This window comes from Callithrix jacchus, chromosome 8 (assembly GCF_049354715.1).
Source record: "Callithrix jacchus isolate 240 chromosome 8, calJac240_pri, whole genome shotgun sequence".
Lineage (NCBI taxonomy): Eukaryota > Metazoa > Chordata > Mammalia > Primates > Cebidae > Callithrix > Callithrix jacchus.
Window position 1 is genome coordinate 31,580,965 of NC_133509.1, and position 22,875 is coordinate 31,603,839.

The 22,875-nt window shown below is 43.7% G+C and overlaps 1 protein-coding gene across 10 annotated transcripts in view; it reads right to left on the minus strand.

Moving 5' to 3' along the window:
* FRMD5 (FERM domain containing 5) overlaps positions 1-22,875 on the minus strand; it is a 368,823-nt gene that overhangs the window by 46,372 nt on the left and 299,576 nt on the right. For 9 of the 10 annotated variants that reach the window (XR_013520906.1, XR_004729640.3, XR_013520908.1 and 6 more), the window contains 3 exons: positions 10,147-10,251; positions 5,353-5,395; positions 5,020-5,098 (listed from right to left, as the gene is read on the minus strand). Coding sequence is in view for 6 of the 10 variants with exons in the window: in XM_009005349.5 (XP_009003597.1) it covers positions 5,020-5,098; positions 5,353-5,395; positions 10,147-10,251 (227 nt within the window). In the remaining 4 variants the exon portion in view is untranslated. Of the gene's footprint in view, positions 1-5,019; positions 5,099-5,352; positions 5,396-7,445; positions 7,564-10,146; positions 10,252-22,875 lie in introns of all 10 variants that reach the window. The other variant, XR_013520907.1, reaches the window with a different exon arrangement.

A 22,875-nucleotide genomic window follows, 5' to 3' on the forward strand; every position in this document is an offset into this window, starting at 1 on the left:
TAGCATAATGCTTTCTGAGGGTGGGGATGAATCCACAGTTATTTCCAGAGTTTAAGGCTGTGAACTCTGGAAAGCACTGGAGGCTCCTGTATTTTTTCCAGAAGATCCTTTGGCCTCACCTTCCTTTCAAATAGATTCTTTGCCACTGGCTTCCCCTATTTACTATTTCCTTTTTCCTGACTATAATTATGTTTAGAATGTCTTCCTACCCCATATTAGATTGTAAGCTCCTTGAAGTCAGAGACTATATTTTATTTACTTTTAATATTCTTCTAGGGAGCCTAAACATCCCATGCCTAGCTCATCCATCCATCCACCCATCCACCCAGCCACCCAGCCACCCACCCACACATCCATCATTCATCCATCCAGTTCTGACACTTAATATGTGCCAGGTACTGTCACAGGTGCTGGGAATGCAGCAGGGAACAATTCAGAGTCCTGTTAATGGAGCTTACATTCCAATGGGGGAGATGACAAAATAATAACAAAACAAAATAACAATAATAACTCACATTTACTGAGTGCATGCTGTGTGCCCTGTTTCACATGCCCTTTCTTATTCACTCCTCCCAGTAACTCCATGAGGTGATGACCATTTTATTCCTTGTTTAATGGATGAGGAGACTGAGTGCTTAGAGATACTGTTGCCTGCCCTGTCACAGAGCTAGTTAAAGAACAACCTGGGATTTGAAACCAGCATTTCTGATTTCTTAGCCCAGGGGTTGGCAAACTATAGTCTGCTGCCATAGTTTCCAATGAAATAAAATTTTATTGGAACACAGCCTTGCTCATTCATTTATGTATCGTCTATGGCTGCTTTCACACTACAATGACAGAATTGAGTAGCTGCAACAGAGAACATATGGCCCAAAAAGCCTAAAATACTATTTGGCCCTTTACAGAAAAAGTTTGCCAATCCATCTTACCCTAAGCTAGCTCAAGTCATGTTCATTGAAGGAATAAGTGACCTGATGACTCCATTCATTCATGTACGTATTGATTCATTCTATTAACCTTTTCTGGAGCATCTGTTGTTTACAGACATTTTGCTTCCTTGACGATGGGGCCCATTTGTAGTCAGTTTCTTTCTCTTACTTGATCTTTCCAAAGAGTTCATACACCTGCAATCCCTGTTAAAAGCCAAATCTGGTATCTGATTCCCCATTTTCTTTGCCTTGTCTCTAGCCTAGACAAGAAAAATCTATTTATTACTTTAAAAATGACAAAATAAATTAATCAGGATTTGGCAACTAAATTTATCATCTGGAAAGAAGCCAAGAGATAAATTGAACCAAGTTCTGTACTCTCTACTTCATCCCCTTCTCTCAGCCTGGCTTTATGGGAATGGCTGAGACGGCAGTGAAATTTAGGACAAATATTGCCAGGAAAAAACACACTGACAGCTAAATTAGTTTGGCAGCAAGGTGGGATGGAGGGCTCTAAGCCAGGGATGAATTATGGGTGTTGAGTGAGGCTGGGGCCAGTATCTACTCTCTTAAGATCAGTAGGGATGTGAATGAGGAGAAAAAGGCAGCTAATTCCACAGCCTCACAGAATGCCCCAGGGAGGGGGAGGCACAAAGACTGCAAAGCAGGCCCAGGCACCTGTGGTTCATACGCCTGACAATGCTAGAAAATTATCTACTAGGGAAAGAACGCTGCTGAGGTTGAGAGAGAGGGGAAAATGGCCCAAGATGGTTAGCACAAATGCATGCAGATGGAGAGGAGCTCATTTTCTTGCCAGTGTCCTTAAAGTCTGCTGACTTGGTGAGAGGCCTAGCCATGGTTCTAATGCTGTGCTTACTAGGACTTGGATGATTACATGGGATAGCTTTCTCTCTCAGAACTCAGAAGTTAGCTGCTTAAGTTTTAGGGTTCTAGCTGGTGGGGAAAGGGGACAGAGGAAGAGTAGAGATTATTAGAAAAGAAGTGCTTTTCACATAAACAAGGGAGAAAAGCCACTACTAACTGTACTTGTGCCCCATGCAGAACCCCAGGGGCCTCTGGACTGTGTAATGAATCTGGCAACGAAATATTGAGGCTTTGCTCAGTGCGAGGCTCACTGTCGGTGTATTAAGTATGAGATGCTGGGACAGTGGTTAATCCTCCTGACAATTCTACGAGGTAGATATTACCATCGCCATTTTATAAATGAGTAATCTAAGGTTAGAGAGGTGAAGTATCTTATTTCCAAGGCTATACGGCCAACCTGTGACATAAGTAAGATCTCAGCTCCCAGGTCTATGCTGCTTCTTGGGTAGGAAGGTCTGTCCATTCATATAAGATAGTGACACTGGATTCAGAAAATTGTATTTCTTTTTGAGATGAAGTTTCACTCTCGTTGCCCAGGCTGGAGTGCAATGGCACGATCTTGGCTTACTGCAACCTCTGCCTCCCGGGTTCAAGTGATTCTCCTGTCTCAGCCTTCCGAGTAGCTGGGATTACAGGCGCTCACCACCACGCCCAGCTAATTTTTTTATTTTCAGTAAAGACGGGATTTCACTATGTTGGCCACACTGCTCTCGAACTCCTGACCTCATGATCCACCCACTTTGGCCTCCCAAAGTGCTGGGATTAAATGTGTGAGCCATTGTGCCTGGCTGAAAACTGTATTATTAAGAGCGCCTCCTAAGGGCCAAGATAACCATGTTTTTCTGGTCCATGAATCAAATTGGAAAGCCATATATCTGTGGTGCTCTTACTGGCTGCTCTCTCTCATCCCCACTTTTGGTCCAGTGAGGTGGACAACAAAGATGTGCTAGGTTACTCTGATATGTGAACAGGAGTATAGGGGTCTGCCCTCGCACCAGTGTCTCTTTCAGCAGAGAGAAGTTCAGAGCTAAGGTAAACACTCTGGAGATCGTGAGTGGTGCAGGCTAGTGGTATTTTAACAAAACTCTTGAATTTTTTTTTTTTTTTTTTTGAGACAGAATCTCACTCTGTCACCCAGGCTGGGGAGTGCAGTGGCATGATCTTGGCTCACTTCAACTTCCACCTCGTGGGTTCAAGTGATTCTCCTGCCTCAGCCTCCTGAGTAGCTGAGGTTACAGGTATGTGCCACCATGCCAGGCTAATTTTTGTATTTTTAGAAGAGATGGGATTTTGCCAGGTTGGCCAGGCTGGTCTCAAACTCCTGACCTCAGGTGATCCGCCCGCCTCGGCCTCCCAAAGTGTTGGGATTTCAGGCATGAGCCACTGTGCCAGGTCTGAAATTTTAAACATAGTGGTTTTACCCTTACTCACCTACCTAAAGCCTTAGGGTCTCTATGATTTGGATGGATTTGTTTTTCTGAAACAAAGCCAAGAGCCACCTGCACTTCTGTATAGATGAGCAGAGCCTGCAGCTTCTATGCTTAGTAAGAGGCATGAGGTTTGGTTCTAGCTACACCACCTCACTATCTTCAGTGCTTCAAAATAGGTGGGTACACACTGCCCAATGCATCTGCAGAAAACAATCCTTCCTGATCCTTCTGACTTCATTAGAAGATTTCCCTCAACTCCAACTGGGGTCCATGTGAAGGAATCACTTTTCTCCCCTGTCCCACTTCCTTATTGCCTTTGCTGTACTAATTCCTGTTTCCTGCCCTCTCCTTTCCCCATTTTCTGATTTCCCCTCTTAGAGAAACTTTTGCTCCTTTCACCTGGCATGCTCTTCAGATCAGGAAATGAAAATAATTCCGGCCAGGCATGGTGGCTCACGCCTGTAATCCCAGAACTTTGGGAGGCCAAAGAGGGTGCATCACGAGGTGAGGAGTTCGAGAGCAGTGTGGTCAATACGGTGAAACCCCGTCTTTACTGAAAATAAAAAAATTGGCAGGGCATGGTCGTGGGCCCCTGTAATCCCAGCTATTTGGGAGGCTGAGACAGGAGAATTGTTTGAAACTGGAAGGCAGAGGATGCAGTGAGCTGAGATCACACCGCTGCACTCCAGCCTGGGCAACAGGAGCAAAAACTCCGTCTCAGAAAAAAAGAAAAGAAAAAGAAAATTATTCCATATTCTTTCCTTCTTGTTCCCTCCTCTATTTCTGTCTTTGGAATTTTCCCAAGCAGTTCAGGATCTAGGAGTGGATCTCAAATCCTTACAGGATAAATAGCCTATATGACTGGCAATATCCACATTCCCACCTTTGCGGTCTCCAAGGTCTTAGGGAAGGGGTTAGAGCTGGCAGTGCTGTTTCCTCAGCTCTAGGATTCCCTGGCATCACATCCCCATCTGTAGTCCTGGCTTCTACAAGGTAACATCAAGGTTTTGCTTATGTTGAAATTAGGTCTTTCTAATACAAAAATTAGGGATCCCTGTGGTAGAGAGTTCTTGAATCTCTGAGGTGAGACTGGTCAGAGTGAATTTGGTTCAGATATACAAAATCCTGGGGAAGCTTTGAAGCTCTTACTCATTGACCCTCTTTTAGGATGGCTAGGGACACAGAGGTTCTTTCTCATCCTCAAGTGGTACTGGATGAGATAGGATGCATTCCACACAGCTGTCTGCCTGCCACAGAACACAATCCCCACAATAAAGAATATATCACGAACCTGATCCAACAGCATACTGGAGTTTACCCATTTTGATTTAAAACCTTCAGTATCTTCCAGCTTATCTTTCAATGCCATGCTTTCGCATTTTCCAAGTATATCCATTAGAACACTTGAGTCTATTTTCAACCCCCAAAATAAGCAGCAACACAGCCCTCTCCAAAAATGTCCACAGTGGCCACATCACAGGTGAAAGAAAAGATGCTTCTGATTGGTTAGTTACTCCAGATCCCTATGAGAGTTACCAGTTCAAGAAGCAATATTCGCACTTCTTGAAAGAAAGAAGTCCACTGTGTTCCAACTGCACTGAGGGGTAAGGAAAGAAAGCATGTGGAAACAAAACACAGAAGTCATTATATTTAGGAAGAGTTCCTTGCCTCTAAGAGTTAGGTGCGTCCAAATTAGAGGCTCTAAGAGGTCACCGTCCCCCTTTCCTATGCTCTCCAACAGGTCCTAATGGCTGCAGGAAGTGTGTTCACCTCACCTGGTTATTTCTTCTTTCAGAGCAGCAGGGTCTGCAGGATAAAATTTCACACGGAAGCACATGGTGAATGGAGGCTGGGCTGCAGAGAAAAAGAGGTGAACATCAGGGAAGACCCTCTCTCAGAAGAGGACAGGGCTCTATTGCCACTAGCATGCACAGGCCACTGAAGCACCAGAAGAAAACCGTAAATATATGGCCCTCATATATTTAGGGCCAACTTATAAACAAAACAGTGGAAAATTATATATGTAGACCAAGACTTGCGATAAGTGGGAGGTTTTATCCCACCCTCCCCAGGGGTGCAGCTTGACTCTTTTCATGGAGAATACTTACATCTCAATTGTTTCACCACAGACTTTGTAAATTCCAGCCAATGCTGAAACAGAGAACACAGAATATGAAAAACCTGATGAGAAGGGCTGTAAAATATAACTTGTTTTCTCTAAGTTAAAAAACTAGACAGATTGTAGCCTAGGGTGAAAGCAGTCCAAAAGCTGGTGCAAGATAAGTCTGGAGAGTAAAGAGTGATATGATTTTCTGAAATGAGCTGCTATGGAACCAGCTGTGAAAGAGGGAAGTAGTTCCAGCTTCGGATGCCATTTCGGTGCTTCCCTGGAAATGCTTGCTATCTTCTAGATCAGGGTGCCAAACTTCTGAGCCATGTTTCTGGCATGCGATTAAGCACAGGCAACTGCATGTAGGTGTGGTGGTGACAGAGCCCCACCTGGGTTGCATTGGGAAATACTGACTTTAATGAGTAGTGTGTGTTTGTGTTATGCACCAGCTTTTTTTTTTTTTTTCTTGGCAGGGTAGTGGGGATAGAGGATATTGGTAGCAACTTTAGAAAGTAGTGAGAAGTAGAAATTTCCTAAGTCAGGGATGGCTGGTGTATATTCCATCTTTCTTTGAGTAACATAGATTGCCAACCCTTGCGTTAGAAAACACATACTCAGGATTCCTTGGCATCCAGGGATGTTTAAAGTCTAAATCTCAAATGATAACTAACCACAACCAACCTGTAGGATAGTACCCTCTTCCCCTTGGATTTACAAAGAGGCAGGACATAGAGGTAATATACATTTTCCCATGGTACTTACATTTGGGGGAAGCAATGAAACCATTCTAAATGTGTTTATTAATTCTACATGGGTCCTTTATAAAATTTATTATTGATGTTTGTTACTTTAAGATAATCAGAATTAGGTAGGACTGCTATTAACTGGGGTTTGATTATTTGGAGGTAGCTTAACATTGCCAGATGTAAGCTCCATGAGGACCCAAAACTATCAGTCTTGTTTACCACTGCATGACCGGTGTCTAGCACAGTGTTCAATAGGTAGCTGCTGAATGGCAAAGGGACTGGACCCATAATTCCTTCTTTTCTGGCTACTTCCATTTAGTATAATGTCTTCACAGAGTCCTCTCTCTGGCAGGAGAGCAGCCAGGGCCCTGCAGTCAGCATCCCGGCCTCCCTTAATTCCCAGTGATAACCTTCTGGGCTGGGCCATGGGTCATGCAGTTAATGGACCCACTAAGAGCCAGTTCTTCCATTAGCTCCACATGGATAATCTGGGCTGACATTCTGCTCTCCTGCTTCTGCTGATCTGAGTTCCCACGAGGCTGGCAACTCATTATAGCCACTCAATGTGGTTAAGCGGTCCTTCTCACATTACACGGCCCACCGTGGCTCTGCTTCACAGGGAAGCAAAGGCAAGAGATTAAACTGCTCAGAAACAACTGGGGCTCCAGGCTGTGCCTGTGAAGAGGGAGGAGGCCCATCTGTTCACAGCACACTGGAATTGTGGACAGTAAGGGGAAGATAGCCAGTGCCAGGGACCCAGTGCACAGAACAGCAACAGCCCTAGACATTAGACTGATAGTTTAAAAGAAATAAACAAAGGGAGGTAGAAATTAATGACTGTGAGATGCATTATCAGCAGAAGGCAGATAAAGCTGAATGACAATAAGGCTATTCCCCTTGACAATAGTTGGAGAAAAGATTTTAGTTTTATTGTAGTGAGAGATCAAGAAAGGACTGATGCTGGAGGAGAGTAGCAAGGAGTGAGAAGGGACTGGAGAGCTGTCACAGCTGATCCATGAGATTTGGAGTCCAGGAGAGAAATCTTGAGAGGAAACCAAGAATACGGTGATGGCCAGAGTTGCCTTTTGCAGCTGCCTGGCCAAAGTGGTCCCAGATTCACTGGCAAACAAACAACATGGCTTGGGAGAAGGGATCAAGAGAAGAGGAAAAGAAGATTCACAGAGGCTGGGCGTAGAGGCTCACACCTGTAATCCCAGCACTTTGGGAGGCTGAGGTGGATGGATCACCTGAGGTCAGGGGTTCGAGACCAGCTTGGCTGAAATGGAGAACCCCCCATTCCTACTAAAAATACAAAAAAAAGTTAGCCAGTCAAGGGGGCACACACCTGTAATCCCAGTACTCGGGAGACTGAGGCAGGAGAATCGCTTGAATCTGGGAGGCAGAGGTTGTAGTGAGCCAAGATGGTGCCATTGCACTCCAGCATGGGCAACAAGAGTGAAACTCTGTCTCAAAAAAAAAAGAAGATGAAGAAGAGAGAAGGGTTTCCTCCTCTGATTGGGTGAATGGGCCAATGTGCCAAAGTGGCACAATCTTCAGACTCTAGGGGCTTAAAAGGGTATAAAGGAGAGGCCGAGAGAAGGTGGAGGCCCTAGGCCTGAGTCAGGAATCCTAAGGAAGGAGAGTGAGGGCAGGTCCTCTGGGAGAGACCAGTAGAGCTCCCAGATGCTTGGAGGCTCCTGCAGAGCAAGCAGTAACATGGGGTTGGATATGAGTGCTGGGTTCAGACTGTCTCGTGACCTAGGGAAGGAGGTTTATGTTAGGACCTTATACCCTGATGGAGCAAGGGAGCTCACCTCCTCCATCCCTCCCATGAATGAGTGGACCAAGGATGACTCTTTACAGGTCCCCAATTCTCTGCAACTCTCAGATACTCTCTCAAGCCTCTCTGCTCTCCCTAACCCCTCCCGCAAGGCACAGAGTTACACAACTTTCAGAAGCTATCAGTTATACATTCAGCATGGAATCTCAGAAACCACACTGGCCCTAGAGTGAGGCAGATCTTAGCTCGAGGCTGGCTTTGCTACTTACCTTGGGCAAGTTACTTAAACTTGTCTGATATTTTATTTACTCATCTGGAGAACAGATATTATAATTAGGGATACTCATATCATTTCATTAAGGATGAGATGGAATAACATACATGAAGCTCTTAGCTTAGTGCCTGGCAGAACTCAGTGAGCAGTACACATCAACTGGAAGAATTAGGTTTGTGTGCAGCGCAGAGCCTGGCAAGCAGTAAGAAGTCTATAAATGTTTGTTTCTCCTCTTTCCCATGTTCTTATCTCTCTCTAGCTCCTTCTCATTTTAACCTTGACCACATCCACGTATTCTCTTATTCTCCTCAAGCACATTCTGACCTAACTAAAAAAACCAATGAACATGATACAATTTGCCTTTTTTTCTTCATATACCACCACTCTAGGAGACAAAGAGATCTTGAAGTAACTGGCTCTCCCCTTTTTTTTTTTTAATAAAAAAAAAATAAGACAGAGTCTTGCTTTGTTTCCCAGGCTGGAGTGCAGTGGTGCAATCTTGGCTCACTGTAACCTCTGCCTCCTGGGTTCAAGTGATTCTCATGTCTCAGCCTCCCAAGTAGCTGGGACTACAGGCAAGTGCCTCTATGCCCAGCTAATTTTTGTATTTTTAGTGAAGACAGTGTTTTGCCATGTTGCCCAGGCTGGTCATGAAATCCTAGGCTGAAACAATTCACCTGCCTTAGCCTCCCAAAGAGCTGGGATTACAGGCATAAGCCACTACACACAGCCAGCCTTCCTTTTTAAGGATAAAAGTTTGGACCAAACAAAGAAACACCATTTGTAAAAATAGTCCATCATTAGCTCTCCACTTTATTGGGGATACCATAGAGTCCATCTCCACAAAGAGCAAAGGGTAGATGAAGGTAAGTTATAGAAACTGCAGGTGTGTGCAAGCTGGGAGGCTGGGCAAATGCATGTAAGAAACATAGCACTGTAAGCCATTAACTCACTCATACATTCATTTCTTCAGAAAATATTTTTTTCTTCTTCAGAAAATATTTATGGAATACCAACTACATTGTAGGCCTGTGCTAGTTACCTGGGAGACAGTGATGAATGAGATAAAGTCCAGGCCCTCTTGGAACTTATATTTTTGCAGGGAACACAGGTAATCACAGCATGATGTAATAAGTGCCATAACAAGGGTAGCAGAGGGCAAATGGGGGTCCAAAGGAGGATTACTAACATAGAGTAGGCTTAGAGAAGACTTCCTAGAGGAAATAAAAGTCTAAGCTAAGACCTTAAGTATAAAAAGGAGTTAGCTGCAAGAAGGATGTGGAGTGTGGAGCAATGAGGAAAAGGGAATATTCTAGGCAGGGGAACTCTATAGGTGAAGGCTCTGTAAAGAAAGAAGGTATGATATATCTGGAGAGCAAAAGTAGTACTATCTGGGTGGACCACAACAGGGGGAAGACAGGTCAGGGGAAACGAAGCTGGAGAAATCAGCAGGGGCCTGAGATAATGGTTTGTTCCTGTATCTGTCTGGAATATCAGAATCCTGTCTATCAGAATGCCCTGTGTCTGTAGAGCTGCCTACGCTGTGTAGAGCAGAGCAAGAACTGTAAGATCTGCAAGGTGCTGAAGGGCCTGTGATGGTTTGGCTCTGTCTCTGTTCTGCCTAGATTGGGTTGGTATGGCACCTTTGGTGAGGCTTTTCCTAACCAGAACAATGTGGCTCAGCCCACTTACTAGAAAGGGGGCAGGAGAGGATTACTCTGTGACCTGGGCTCTGAGACCACAACCCCAGTCCAGCTGCTCTGCCTCCAACTTTGTGCAAATCACTTAAGCTCCCTAGCCTGCCATTTCAGAAACTGTAAAATGACAAGCTTCTCCAGGGGAGCTCTAGCCAAGGTGCCTTCCAGGTCTAATGCTATGATTTGAAGAGACAACATCCAATTGCAGGGTCTGACTGGATATGAATATGAATAACAAGACCTCAAGATTACTGATTAGCCCTGTACTCCTTTTGTGCTTTGAATATTGACTTACCCGCTGCTTATCTGGGTCTACAAAGCGTATCCCAAAATAGTCTTTCTCAAGTAGGTTCAGGTGGTGGCAAAGAAGGTCGAACAGGTACTGGCCTTTGGCATCTCTCTGCAAAGAAAGCAAGCTCCATTGAGGAATGAGTGGGCTTCTTCAGTTTAACTTTTTTTTTTTAACAGCCATTAAAAGTTGTTTGTAACTCTTGAGTACGAAAGGGGTAAATGTCCATAACTATGTCTTCCGCATTGTGATACATGATTGTCTGAAATCCAGAGGCTTTTAGCACCTGGAAGGAGTCCAAGAACCCTGCCTACCACAAAGATGTCAGAGAAGTCAGGTTAGAGACTGGTAAGCCCAGTTCCCATCTCAAATGCATAAAGCTTTCTTAAACTGTAAACATAGGGAATATCAGTGTGTAATACAGCAATAATTACACCAGGCCCAGGTGGCTGAGCCTCTGAAGTAAATCTTGAATCCACCAACTTCCCCCTCTCCATTACCAACACTATAGGTCAAGCTACCACCATCCCTCAACAAGACCACTGCCAGAGTCTTCTAACTGATCCTCTGCTTCTGCTCTTGCCCTCTTCAGTGCATTCTCTGCACAGCAATGAGGGTGTACACAGTTTAGACATCATCTCTTTTTTGCTGAATAAGTGATCAGGCACATAGTACAATATTTAAACATACAAAAGGATACACTATGAACACTAAGTATCCCTTCCACCCTAGCCACCCTGTGTCCCAGTTCTTCTGTCCAGAAGTAACAATTATCAGCTTCTTGAATATCCATTTGTTTTTTTGAGATTGAGTCTCATTCTGTCACCCAGGCTGGAGTGCAGTGGCATAGTCTCGGCTCACTGAAACCTCTGCCTCCTGGGTTCAAGCGAGTCTCCTGCCTCAGCCTCCTAAGTAGCTGGGATTATAGGCATGCACCACCACACCCAGCTAATTTTTGTATTTTCAGTAGAGATGTGGTTTTGCCATGTGGGCCAGGCTGGTCTCTAACTCCTGACCTCAGGTGATCCACCACCTCGGCCTCCCAAAATGTTGGGATTACAGGCATGAGTCACCATGCCCAGCCCTTTTTGTATATCCTTTATGTGATGTTTTATACACAGGCAAAGCTACATACATATACATCTCCGCTTTTAAAAATACATTTTGTAACATTTTTAAACTCTTTTTTTTTCTCCCACTTAGGGTATCTTGCAAATCCTTCTATGGCAGTATATACAGACATACCTCACAGTTTTTAACTGCTGCATGTCACTGCAATGAACCTAAAATTATTTAGCCAGTTCCATATTGATGAAATATGTTTATAATTTGCTATTACAAGCAACGTGGCAGTGAACATACAATGATCTTTATGTTACTCACTTCTCTTAATACTTGTTGCTCTCAGAATAAAATGAAAACTCTGATCATAGCCTCCTACGCCCTATATAGCCTGACTCCTGACTTCTCTCTGCACTCACCCCAAATCATTCTCCTCACTATACTCCTCTCATTTTACCGTTTATGTCCTTCACAGCACTTACATCAATCTGTAATTACCTTGTTGATTTGTTTAGTTATTTATTTACTGCCTGCTTCCTTTCTACACTGTAATTTTCATGAGATCAGAAGCCCCTGAACTTAGCACAGGACCTCATGCACGGCAGGCAGGTCCTCAATAATTATTTGTTGAATAAATTACTGAATGAATACAAGGAAAAAGGTTGGTTAAAAGATTTCACAAAATGGTGAAAAGCTAGGCTATTTATAACCCCATAACCTTCTACTTCAGAGACCTGCCTGGGTGCCAAGGATGAAGTGGGAGGAGAATGACTTGCAGGAAACGGTCAAAACATCTGGAGCCTGCACAGCATCCATCGCTGGGCCTGTCCCCAGTGGGCTCTGCAGCTTAATTCAGATGACCATCTCTGGTGGGTCCATGTCCAATTTTGCATACAAATTGAGGTTGTATGAAGAATTTCTGCGATGTAGTGGGTGTCCCGTTTGCCTCACAAATTGAGGTTTTATGATAAGACCCAAAGATGTCTCCTGTGCCAAGGCCTAAGGCCATGGGTAATTACAGAAGGGCCTGGCCCTGCCACAAGAACGAGCATATTTTTAAGACCTTCACAAAAGGTTTACACCTCATCTCTTCCCCTTCTGCTAGCTTATCCCATAACACCCAAGGAGAGCTAGGGCAGGATGCTTATCTCGTGGCAGTTATGTTAAGAAGTTTATCCTTGCAAGAGCTGGCAGAATGGATGAGTAGACAGTTCAACTACAGGAGGCAACGTGGGCAACACCCCTCCTCTTCTGAGACAGGAATAATACAGGGTGGTCACAGGAAAGTAAAAATTCCGGACAGCATTTTCACAGGACTAGAGGCTATGGGCTGACAAGACCCTGAAAAACAGCACATGGACCATGCTAGCTAAGACCTACTGAACCCAATGTGCAGCTGGATTTGACCTATGTTTCTCCTAGGCCCTCATTATAAACTCATTAACATACTAGATCACACACCTACCAGCACCATGACTGTTCAAAGACCACCCATATTTGCTTTAAAAATAGGTACCACTGCAGTTATGAGAAATCTCTAACTTTTTGCAAGAATTTGCATGAATATTCCACCCCTTGGTTAAAGAAACCTATAAAGATAGAAACCCCAAACCCCACTGTGTGACTTTCTCTCATGTATGCCTGCATTCCCTTTTCTTGAATGTATACTCTTCCCTTTGCAATAAATCTCTGTACTTTTACTATTTTCTGACTCTTCCTTGAATTCCTTGACAGAATTCTTATCTTCTTAATGGTATCAAGAGCCTGGACCCCACCAGCCTACTGATACCATTTCTGCTGGCCTCACACTCCCTCTCACAACATAAGCCTGAACTCGCAGCCCTATTTCACCATCTTTGGTCTTTCACAGGAAAGAGTGACTCCCAGGACAGAGACTCATTATGAATCATGCTGGGATTTCTGGGTGGTGGGCCACAAACCAGGTCTTTCAAAGGACTCCATCACAACTTTCTTTGTGCAAGGCCTGTTAACTACTTCTTCACTGATGCCCAGAGAGTGAGAAGAGCTTAAACAGGTATTTCAGGTTCTCTGGAAGCAGAGGAAACATATTCAACTCTATCCCATGCAGGATACCCTACACTCAGAGCAACTGAAATGGAAGAGTGAGAGACAGTAGCATATTTTCATTGGTTTTCTCTACAAATTTTACTTTGCACCAAGCTGGCTATTACATTGTGATCAGCTGGTGTGAGGATTTTTTTATGAAAAAATGTTTTTCACAAACACTACTACAATATGATGTGTGGTTTAAGGGCTGAAGAAGTTTGCTTCCATATATACAACAACCAGATTGCAATGGGATAGAGAAAGTTAGAGGGAAAACATGCTTCTGTGATGGAAATCAAATGGACTTTTAATAAGAATCCTGCCTTCCATAAAACTACTCATTCTCATGGGCTGGGAGCTCAGATACACTTGTAAGGGTCTTAGCCGGTAAGAACCCTGAACTAAGTAGATCCAACTTCTTATTTCTTCCACTTCACAGGAAGAAAAAGGAAGCATGGCTTTTCTCTTGGAGTAGTTAGGAAATAAGGATGTATCCCATTACCCATTCCCTATAGCTACATTAAAAAAATACCTTTTTCTGGTTATTTCTCAGTACCTGGTGAATCCTCTTGCTCCCCCACCATGAAGTCATAGTTTCCTCAAGTTACCATTTACCAGTTACCAGTGGTAGATACACTGTTTTGAGCTACAGGACTCTTGTAGACTAATGAAGAGAAGCATCTTGCTTTGCTGTTTCTTCAAGGCTGGGGTAGGGGTGAGGGGAATGAGGAAAGAGGTAGACACAGACTTCCTTCTTGTAGCAGAATTCCACGAAATTTAAATCCTTAGCAGATATGCAAAGGTAGAATCAACTTAGAGTGATGCTGCTGCAGAGGCACCTTTCACAGAGGGTTGAGACAAAGCCCTTCCTTTGAGGTACTCACATCTATGGCTGTTGGAATGGCCTGAGGCAGCACTGGGTGAAGTCGCATGCAGCTGAACCATCATGATGGGCTCCCTACAAGCCAATGGCAGGGGCAAGATTTCAGAAATTTTACAGCTTCCTGGGATTGTGGGTCCCCTTGCACTGCCTGATGCCAGCTGTGTCCTGGAATACCCTTTCTATAGTCTCCCAGTCCTAAGTCCAGGGGTTTCTGGAATATTCTGTGGCAGCCAGTCTTGTCTTTTGATGGCATGGCAAAACCATCTTCCCCTCCCTTTGCCTGCAGTTGCCTGCATTGTGGCTAAACTGAGTGTTGTGCATTGAATGTCGTGCCATTGATTATACTGGAGAAACAGGCACTTGAGCTGACAGGTGATTACTGTTTAGTCACAAAGTCAGAGCTCCAAGCCTGAGGACGTTTATCTTCAGACAAGTGAGCGGAAGCAGAGCACCCAAATCCTCACTCTGCAGCTAAACTTGTGAAGTTATTCTCTTTCCAAAGACATTATTGGGTCAGAATAACTTATTAAGCACTCATTTGAAAAATAAATTTATATTTTATGAACCACACAGTACCTAAACATATTTGAAAATACTAGTGCATATAGGTACAACCCATTTATTCTCTCTATATGGTGCATAGAATGATTCATGAGCCTCTTGGAATCACTGTGCAGCTCTGAGGGTGGGATAATTCCTATTTTTGTTCCTTCCTGGAACACCTGGTTCTGGTTCTCTATGGTTTGCCTATTATTTAGGGAAGGGATAGAGGCAGCAAGCAGTAAGCAAGCTTGGGCCAGTGACCTAAACTATTCATGGTTAATTGCATTTTCTGTCTAATCATCAGTACCCATGGGCAGGAGGGAAGCTTTATTTTAACCCATCATGGATGAGGTTAATCCCAGGCCCTCTGGCATTTAGCATCCTGATGAGAGAAGCCAACATGCAGAAAGCTTCACTCATTAGACTCCATTTCATTCAATCCTGCTTACTTGTGAGGCACACAAGTACCTCACAAGCAAGTGCAAACAAAGTGAGTCTGGAAGAGGGCAAGAGTGATTCCATCTTCCTCCTGGCCACATGCTATGATCTTAGTTTACAATCTGTTAAAGGGTAGCTGGCCTTGGTTTCAGGGGCCCTTAGAGAAGGCAGGGGTAAATTGGAGGGATTACAGAAAATGGGCACCTATAGCCCAAAGTACAAGAGTCCAGAGATGGAAGAAAGCTACACCAAGATTAGGCATCCTGGAGGAAGGGCAAGAGTTGAATGAGTTGTCCGTGGAAGCCCGCCAGGGAAGGAACAGTCATCCCCTGGTGGGATGGGATGGCATCTCAGCTTGCATTCTAGCTTAACTTTATATTTAGATTTCTTATAGGCCAAAGACTTCCTTGCCTTCCTTATCAGTGGCGTGAGGGCATGAATGGTGTGCTGATGTCTGCCAGGTTCCAAAGCAGATGCTGTGTAAAAGCACTTTAATGTTACAGAGGAGCAGCCACATTAGCTCATCTTCTCAGGGCCATGGCATTAGTAAGCTAAGCAGAAAAGTGTGAATCAATTTCTGGGGTGCAGTCCCTGCCTCTGTGGTCACATACTACACCCAGCCCAGCTTTCTGAGGCAGACGGAGGGTGTGGGGCACAAGCATTAACAGCAAGACCCCAGATTTCCTAACCTCAGCACCTTCTTTACACTTTTTTTGAAGGGAGGGAACCCCTGCTGAGCTCCTGACACAGGAGCCCACTTTTCCTGCTTAGCTGTAAACCAACGAAATCGTTCCAGGAACTGCTGAGGTTGCAGCTAGAAGAGCAGCCAGCTCACTCTGGGAGAATTAAGAATGCTCATTCCAGCCAGGCGCAGTGTCTCAGGCCTGTAATCCCAGCACTTTGGGAGGCTGAGGTGGGTGGATTACCTGAGGTCAGGAGTTCAAGACCAGCCTAGCCAACATGGAGAAACTGCACCTCTACTAAAAATACAAAAATTAGCTGGGTGTGGTGGCTCATGCCTGTAATCCCAGTACTTGGAGGCTGAGGTAGGAGAATTGCTTGAATCCGGTAGGCAGAGGTTGCAGTGAGCCGAGATTGCGCCACTGCACTCCAGCCTGGGTGACAGACAAGACTCTGTCTCAAAAAAAGAAAGCTCATTCCAGGGGAATGTAGAGACGTCCATCTGTAAGCCATACTGTCTTGAGTACCAGGTCACCACAAATGTGGCAAGGCCACGGCTCAGCCCTACCCAGGTACTCCCCTCTGTTTCCTATTCTCAGAACTCAGCCATCAGGCGGGGAAGAATGGGGCCCACGCAGGCTCTTGGTATCCAGACCACAGTGCCAGGAAGCTGCTGCAGGGCCAGGTAACCCATGTGGCTCCTGGAGGAGTGGCCAGGCCCCAAAGTGGAGGGAAATCAGAGCTCAGAAAGAGAGAGGATCAGTGCTTCTTAGCCACTGTTCTTGCCAAATCCTTAAATACAGCAACTTCTTTGCTCCAACAACACCTTCTACATGCAAATTGAGAGCTGGAGTGGTTTTCATGATGCCACACAGATATCTCTAGGGTCAGATGCCAGGTGTAGTGCTGCAGGGAACCTTGATGGCAGTCCTCACTTGGGTCAGAGAACTAACAGTTTAGCTCATCACCACATAGTGTGGCACGCAGGACGTGCACGTGGGGCAGGGAAATCACATTCAATCTGGAACATGGAGGTCATCGTGTGCAAGGAAATGTCATGGGAGGGAGGACTAAGTGTTCTGTCAGCACAGATGGCCCAAAGCAGACTCAACAAGGGCAATTAAGACCCTCTGAGCAGAACTTCAAACCTGCTGTACTACAGCTTGTAAGAGCAGGGTTAACGAGAGCACTAGTCTTATTGAGATATCAATGGTGATGCTTCAAGAGACAAGGTGTCTCATTTCTATATGAAATCTTTGTATTCTGTGAAAAACAGAGCCATGTCTGAAGAAAAGCAGACAACTCATTCATCTTTCCTATCTTTGGTGAAGCCACTTTTACAAGTAAGGTGACTCTTAAAAGCATCACTGCATCTTGCTATTGATTGAATAAATTTTAGTTGTATTTTTCCAACCAGTGCTGAATATCTCAGTGGACTAGTCATGTCACAGCTGCAGAATTACTGGAAACTCAGCCAGGCTTGTTAGAAAAAACTCATTACTTTGTATTTGTGAAGCTCATATTCTCTTTCTCTATTCCCCGTCTGTCTGTCTTTCTGTCTCTCTCTCTCTCCCTCCTCACTTTCTCTCTTTCACACATACCCCGCCGCCCCGCCCTGCCCCACCTCGCCACCAACACACATACATTCTCTAATACAGCTGCATTTCTCATACAATGCTGCTTTAAATAACTTGTAAAGAAAATTCAGAATTTGGGGAAAGACTGAGTTCCCTTGCTCCAACCCTAAGGACAGTTGACAACTCATTTTATTGTTTTTTTTTTTTTTTTTTCTTGCAAAGGACAAATGCATGCTTGGCAAATCTGGGAATTTCTGGGGAGTATCTTGGGTGGCCAGGGTCAGGAGTCACATGAAAAACTCTCTGGTCCTCTTAACTCTATTCCCCTCGTCTTCCCAAAAAATTTGCTTACTGGCCAGGGCCAACATATGTGATGGATCCTGAGGTAGACATATTTCATTAGTAAACAGGTCAGGATCGTTGAGTTCTGAGTGCATTTTCCTTTTCAACTCTCTTCAACAGGTTACTCATGTTCCTTAGAAGTTGAGGCACAGGGAGGAGAAAGGGGAGGAGCTCTGGGAAGGCAAAGGTTTTGAGAACAAGCACTAACTAGAGTTAAAGTCAAGGCCCTGATCTGCTACTTCTCAGCTTGTGATCTCAGACCCACTCCTTAATCTACCCAAGCTTCAGCTTCCTTATCTATAAAACGGAGTTAAGATATAAACATCTCTCTAAGGATTATTGTGGGGCTAAAAACAAGACACACAATATGCATAAAAACCCTGTGAGTTTTCCTGCCATCTTCCTCAGCCTCTTGTGACCTCTTCTTCCTCCAGGATGGAAGGACTTGAACACAGAAGGCCTCAGCAATGAGTCAATGCACTCAGGGAACAGAAGCCTCTCCTCTCTGGACAAGAATGCATGAATGGTTCTTGGCTACATGTCTACCTTGTAGTGTCCCCAAGATATGAGAGTGGCTACCATTTTGGAAACATGCCCAAAGTGGCCCTTAAAGTACAAAACTGCATCTTGTTCTTACCCAAAGGCTTTTTCCTCATCAGATCAGAAGAGTACACATTATGAAATATGTGCAAACAAACCAAATCCCCTCAGAAGCCTAGCAGCTTCTAGTCAGTACCACAGAGACAAAGGCAGAACTTCTGTAACAGGCTCCTGACATGCTCCCTAGAAAGGAGGAGTTGAGTAAGGGGAATGAGATATGACACAATTCCAACAGACACCATATCTTTTAATGCCTTGGCTTTAATTAGAATAAAAAGAAAAAAGCATTTGGCAAAATATATTTCAAGAAATTAACTTAGTGCTCTGATCTCTCTCAAAAAAACAGAAGAGGTTCCAGGAGCTACCTGCAGCATTAGACTTGTCCCCCTCGCATTCCCTAGGGGACTGCACAACAGGATATTGACAGATAAAGTAGTGAGGGATGGGCAAGTAGGGCCCACAGATCTCTGACTGAAGCCCCAAGTTCCCCAGAGCATGCCCAGTCACACACAGTTGCTGGCATCCTATCCCAGGACCAGACAGGTCATTTTCACTGCTTCTCCTGAGGACAATGAGGGCCTCCCCTGAAAGCCCCTTGTCACACCAAGCAGAACTTTGAAGAAGAGTTCCATGGCCTGCCTTGATCTGTGGCCCCACTAGTGGAACAAAAGCCAGGTTTAAGCCTCCCTTCCCAGCACTAAGTACAAACAACTTCACTGGAACAACAATACTGAGTCCTAGGAGAGGAGGAGTGAGACAGCTGGAGCCCAGAGCCAGACAGATGGGTGGAAAGACCGTTTCTTTCTTTCTTTTTTTTATTTAATAGTTTTTAACCTATATTGATTTTTTTATTGCATTTCAGGTTTTGGGGTACATGTGCAGAACATGCAAGATAGTTGCATACGTACACACGTGGCAGTGCAATTTGCTGCCTTCCTCCCCTTCATCCACATCTGGTATTTCTCCCCATCCTATCCCTCCCCAAATCCCCCCCAACTGTGCTGTCCCTCCCCTATTCCGTCCAGTAGACCCCAGTGTGTAATGCTCCCCTCCTTGTGTCCATGTGTTCTCATTGTTCATCACCCGCCTATGAGTGAGAACATGCGGAATTTGATTTTCTGTTCTTGGGTAAGTTTGCTGAGAATGACGTTCTCCAGATTGATCCATGTCCCCACAAAGGACACGAACTCATCGTTTTTGATTGCTGCATAATATTCCATGGTGTATATGTGCCACATTTTCCCAGTCCAGTCTATCATCGATGGGCATTTGGGTTGGTTCCAGGTCTTTGCTATTGTAAACAGTGCTGCAATGAACATTCATGTGCATGTGTCCTTATAGTAGAACGATTTATAGACCTTTGGATATATACCTAGTAATGGGATTGCTGGGTCAAATCAAATTTCTATTTCTAGGTCCTTGAAGAATCTCCACACTGTCTTCCACAATGGTTGAACTAATTCATACTCCCACCAATTAAATAAAACTGTTCCTATTTCTCCACATCCTCTCCAGCATCTGTTGTCTCCAGATTTTTTAATGATCGCTATTCTAACTGGTGAGAGATGGTATCTCAATATAGTTTTGATTTGCATTGCTCTGATGACCAGTGATAATGAGCATTTTTTCATACATTTGTTGGCCTCCTGTATGTCTTCTTTTGTAAAGTGTCTGTTCATATCCTTTGCCCATTTTTGAACGGGCTTGTTTTTTCTTGTAAATCTGTTTGAGTTCTTTGTAAATTCTGGATATCAGCCCTTTGTCAGATGGGTAAACTGCAAAATTTTTTTCCCATTCTTTTGGTTGCCGATTCACTCTAACGACTGTTTCTTTTGCCATGCAGAGCTGTGGAATTTGATTAGGTCCCATTTGTCTATTTTGGCTTTTGTTGCCAATGCTTTTGGTGTTTTGTTCATGAAGTCCTTGCCTACTCCTATGTCCTAAATGGTTTTGCCTAGATTTTCTTCTAGGGATTGTATGGTGCGAGGTCTTATGTTTAAGTCTTTAATCTATCTGGAGTTAATTTTAGTGTAAGGTGTCAGGAAGAAGTCCAGTTTCTGCTTCCTGCACATGACTAGCCAGTTTTCCCAACACCATTTATTAAACAGGGAATCCTTTCCCCATTGCTTGTTTTTGTCAGGTTTATCAAAGATTGTATGGTAGTAGATACGTTGTGTTGCCTCCGATGCCTCTGTTCTGTTCCATTGGTCTATATCTCTGTTTTGGTACCAGTACCATGCTTTTTTGATTACTGTAGCCTTGTAATATAGTTTGAAGTCTAGTAGTGTGATGCCTCCCGCTGTGTTCTTTTTGCTTAGAATTGACTTGGCTACGTGGGCTCTCTTTTGGTTCCATATGAAGTTTAAGGTAGTTTTTCCCAGTTCTGTGAAGAAGGTCATTAGTAGCTTGATGGGAATAGCATTGAGTCTGTAAATTACTTTGGGCAGTATGGCCATTTTCACAATACTGATTTTTCCTAACCATGAACATGGAATGTTTCTCCATCTGTTTGTGTCCTCTCAATATTTCGTTGAGCAGTGGTTTGTAGTTCTCCTTGAAGACATCCTTTATGTTCCTTGTTAGTTGTATTCCTAGGTATTTTATTCTCTTTGTAGCAATTGTGAATGGCAGTTCGTTCTTGATTTGGCTTTCTTTAAGTCTGTTATTGGTGTATAGGAATGCTTGTGATTTTTGCACATTGATTTTGTATCCTGAGATTTTGCTGAAGTTGCTTACCAGTTTCAGGAGTTTTTGGGCTGAGACAATAGGGTCTTCTAGATATACTATCCTGTCGTCTGCAAATAGAGACAATTTGGCTTCCTCCTTTCCTATTTGAATACCCTTTATTTCTTTTTCTTGCCTGATTGCTCTGGCTAGAACTTCCAGTACTATATTGAATAGGAGTGGTGAGAGAGGGCATCCTTGTCTAGTGCCAGATTTCAAACGGAATGCTTCCAGTTTTTGCCCATTCAGTATGATATTGGCTGTTGGTTTGTCATAAATAGCTTTTATTACTTTGAGATATGTTACATCAATACTGAGTTTATTGAGGGTATTTAGCATAAAGGGCTGTTGAATTTTGTCAAAGGCCTTCTCTGCGTCAATTGAGATAATCATGTGGTTTTTGTTTTTGGTTCTGTTTATGTGATGAATTACGTTTATAGACTTGCGTATGTTGAAGCAGCCTTGCATCCCCGGGATGAATCCTACTTGACCATGGTGGATAAGCTTTTTGATGTGCTGTTGCAATCGGCTTGCCAGTATTTTAATGAAGATTTTTGCATCTATGTTCATCATGGATATTGGCCTGAAGTTTTCTTTTCTTGTTGAGTCTCTGCTGGGTTTTGGTATCAGGATGTTGTTGGTCTCATAAAATGATTTGGGAAGGACTCCCTCTTTTTGGATTATTTGGAATAGTTTCAGAAGGAATGGTAACAGTTCCTCTTTGTGTGTTTGGTAGAATTCGGCTGTGAACCCATCTGGACCTGGACTTTTTTTGTGTGGTAGGTTCTTAATTGCTGCCTCAACTTCAGACCTTGTTATTGGTCTATTCATAGTTTTGGCTTACTCCTGGTTTAGGCTTGGGAGGACACAAGTGTCCAGGAATTTATCCATTTCTTCCAGGTTTACTAGTTTATGTGCATAGAGTTGTTTGTATGATGGTTTGAATTTCTGTGGAATCTGTGGTGATTTCCCCTTTATCGTTTTTTATTGCATTTATTTGGTTATCCTCTCTTTTATTAATCTGGCTAGGCATCTGTATATTTTGATCTTTTCAAAAAACCAGCTCTTGGATTTATTGATTTTTGAAGGGTTCTTCGTGTCTCTATCTCCTTCAGTTCTGCTCCGATCTTAGTAATTTCTTGTCTTCTGCTAGGTTTTGAGTTGTTTTGATCTTGCTCCTTTAGCTCTTTCAATTTTGACAACAGGGTGTCAATTTTGGATCTCTCCACTCTTCTCATGTGGGCACTTATTGCTATACATGTTCCTCTAGAGACTGCTTTAAATGTGTCCCAGAGATTCTGGTATGTTGTGTCTTTGTTCTCATTGGTTTCGAAGAACTTCTTTATTTCTGCCTTTATTTCATTGTTTATCCAGTCAACATTCAAGAGCCAGTTGTTCAGTTTCCATGAAGCTGTGCGGTTCTGAGTTAGTTTCTGAATTCTGAGTTCTAACTTGATTGCACTGTGGTCTGAGAGACTGTTTGTTATGATTTCAGTTCTTTTGCATTTGCTGAGGAGTGCTTTACTTCCAATTATGTGGTCAATTTTAGAGTAGGTGTGATGTGGTGCTGAGAAGAATGTATATTCTGTGGATTTGGGGTGGAGAGTTCTGTAGATGTCTATCAGGTTTGCTTGTTCCAGGTCTGAGTTCAAGTCCTGGTTATCCTTGTTAATTTTCTGTCTGGTCAATCTGTCTAATATTGACAGTGGAGTGTTAAAGACTCCCACTATTATTGTGTGGGAGTCTAAGTCTCTTTGTAAGTCGTTATGAACTTGCCTTATATATCTGGGTGCTCCTGTATTGGGTCCATATATATTT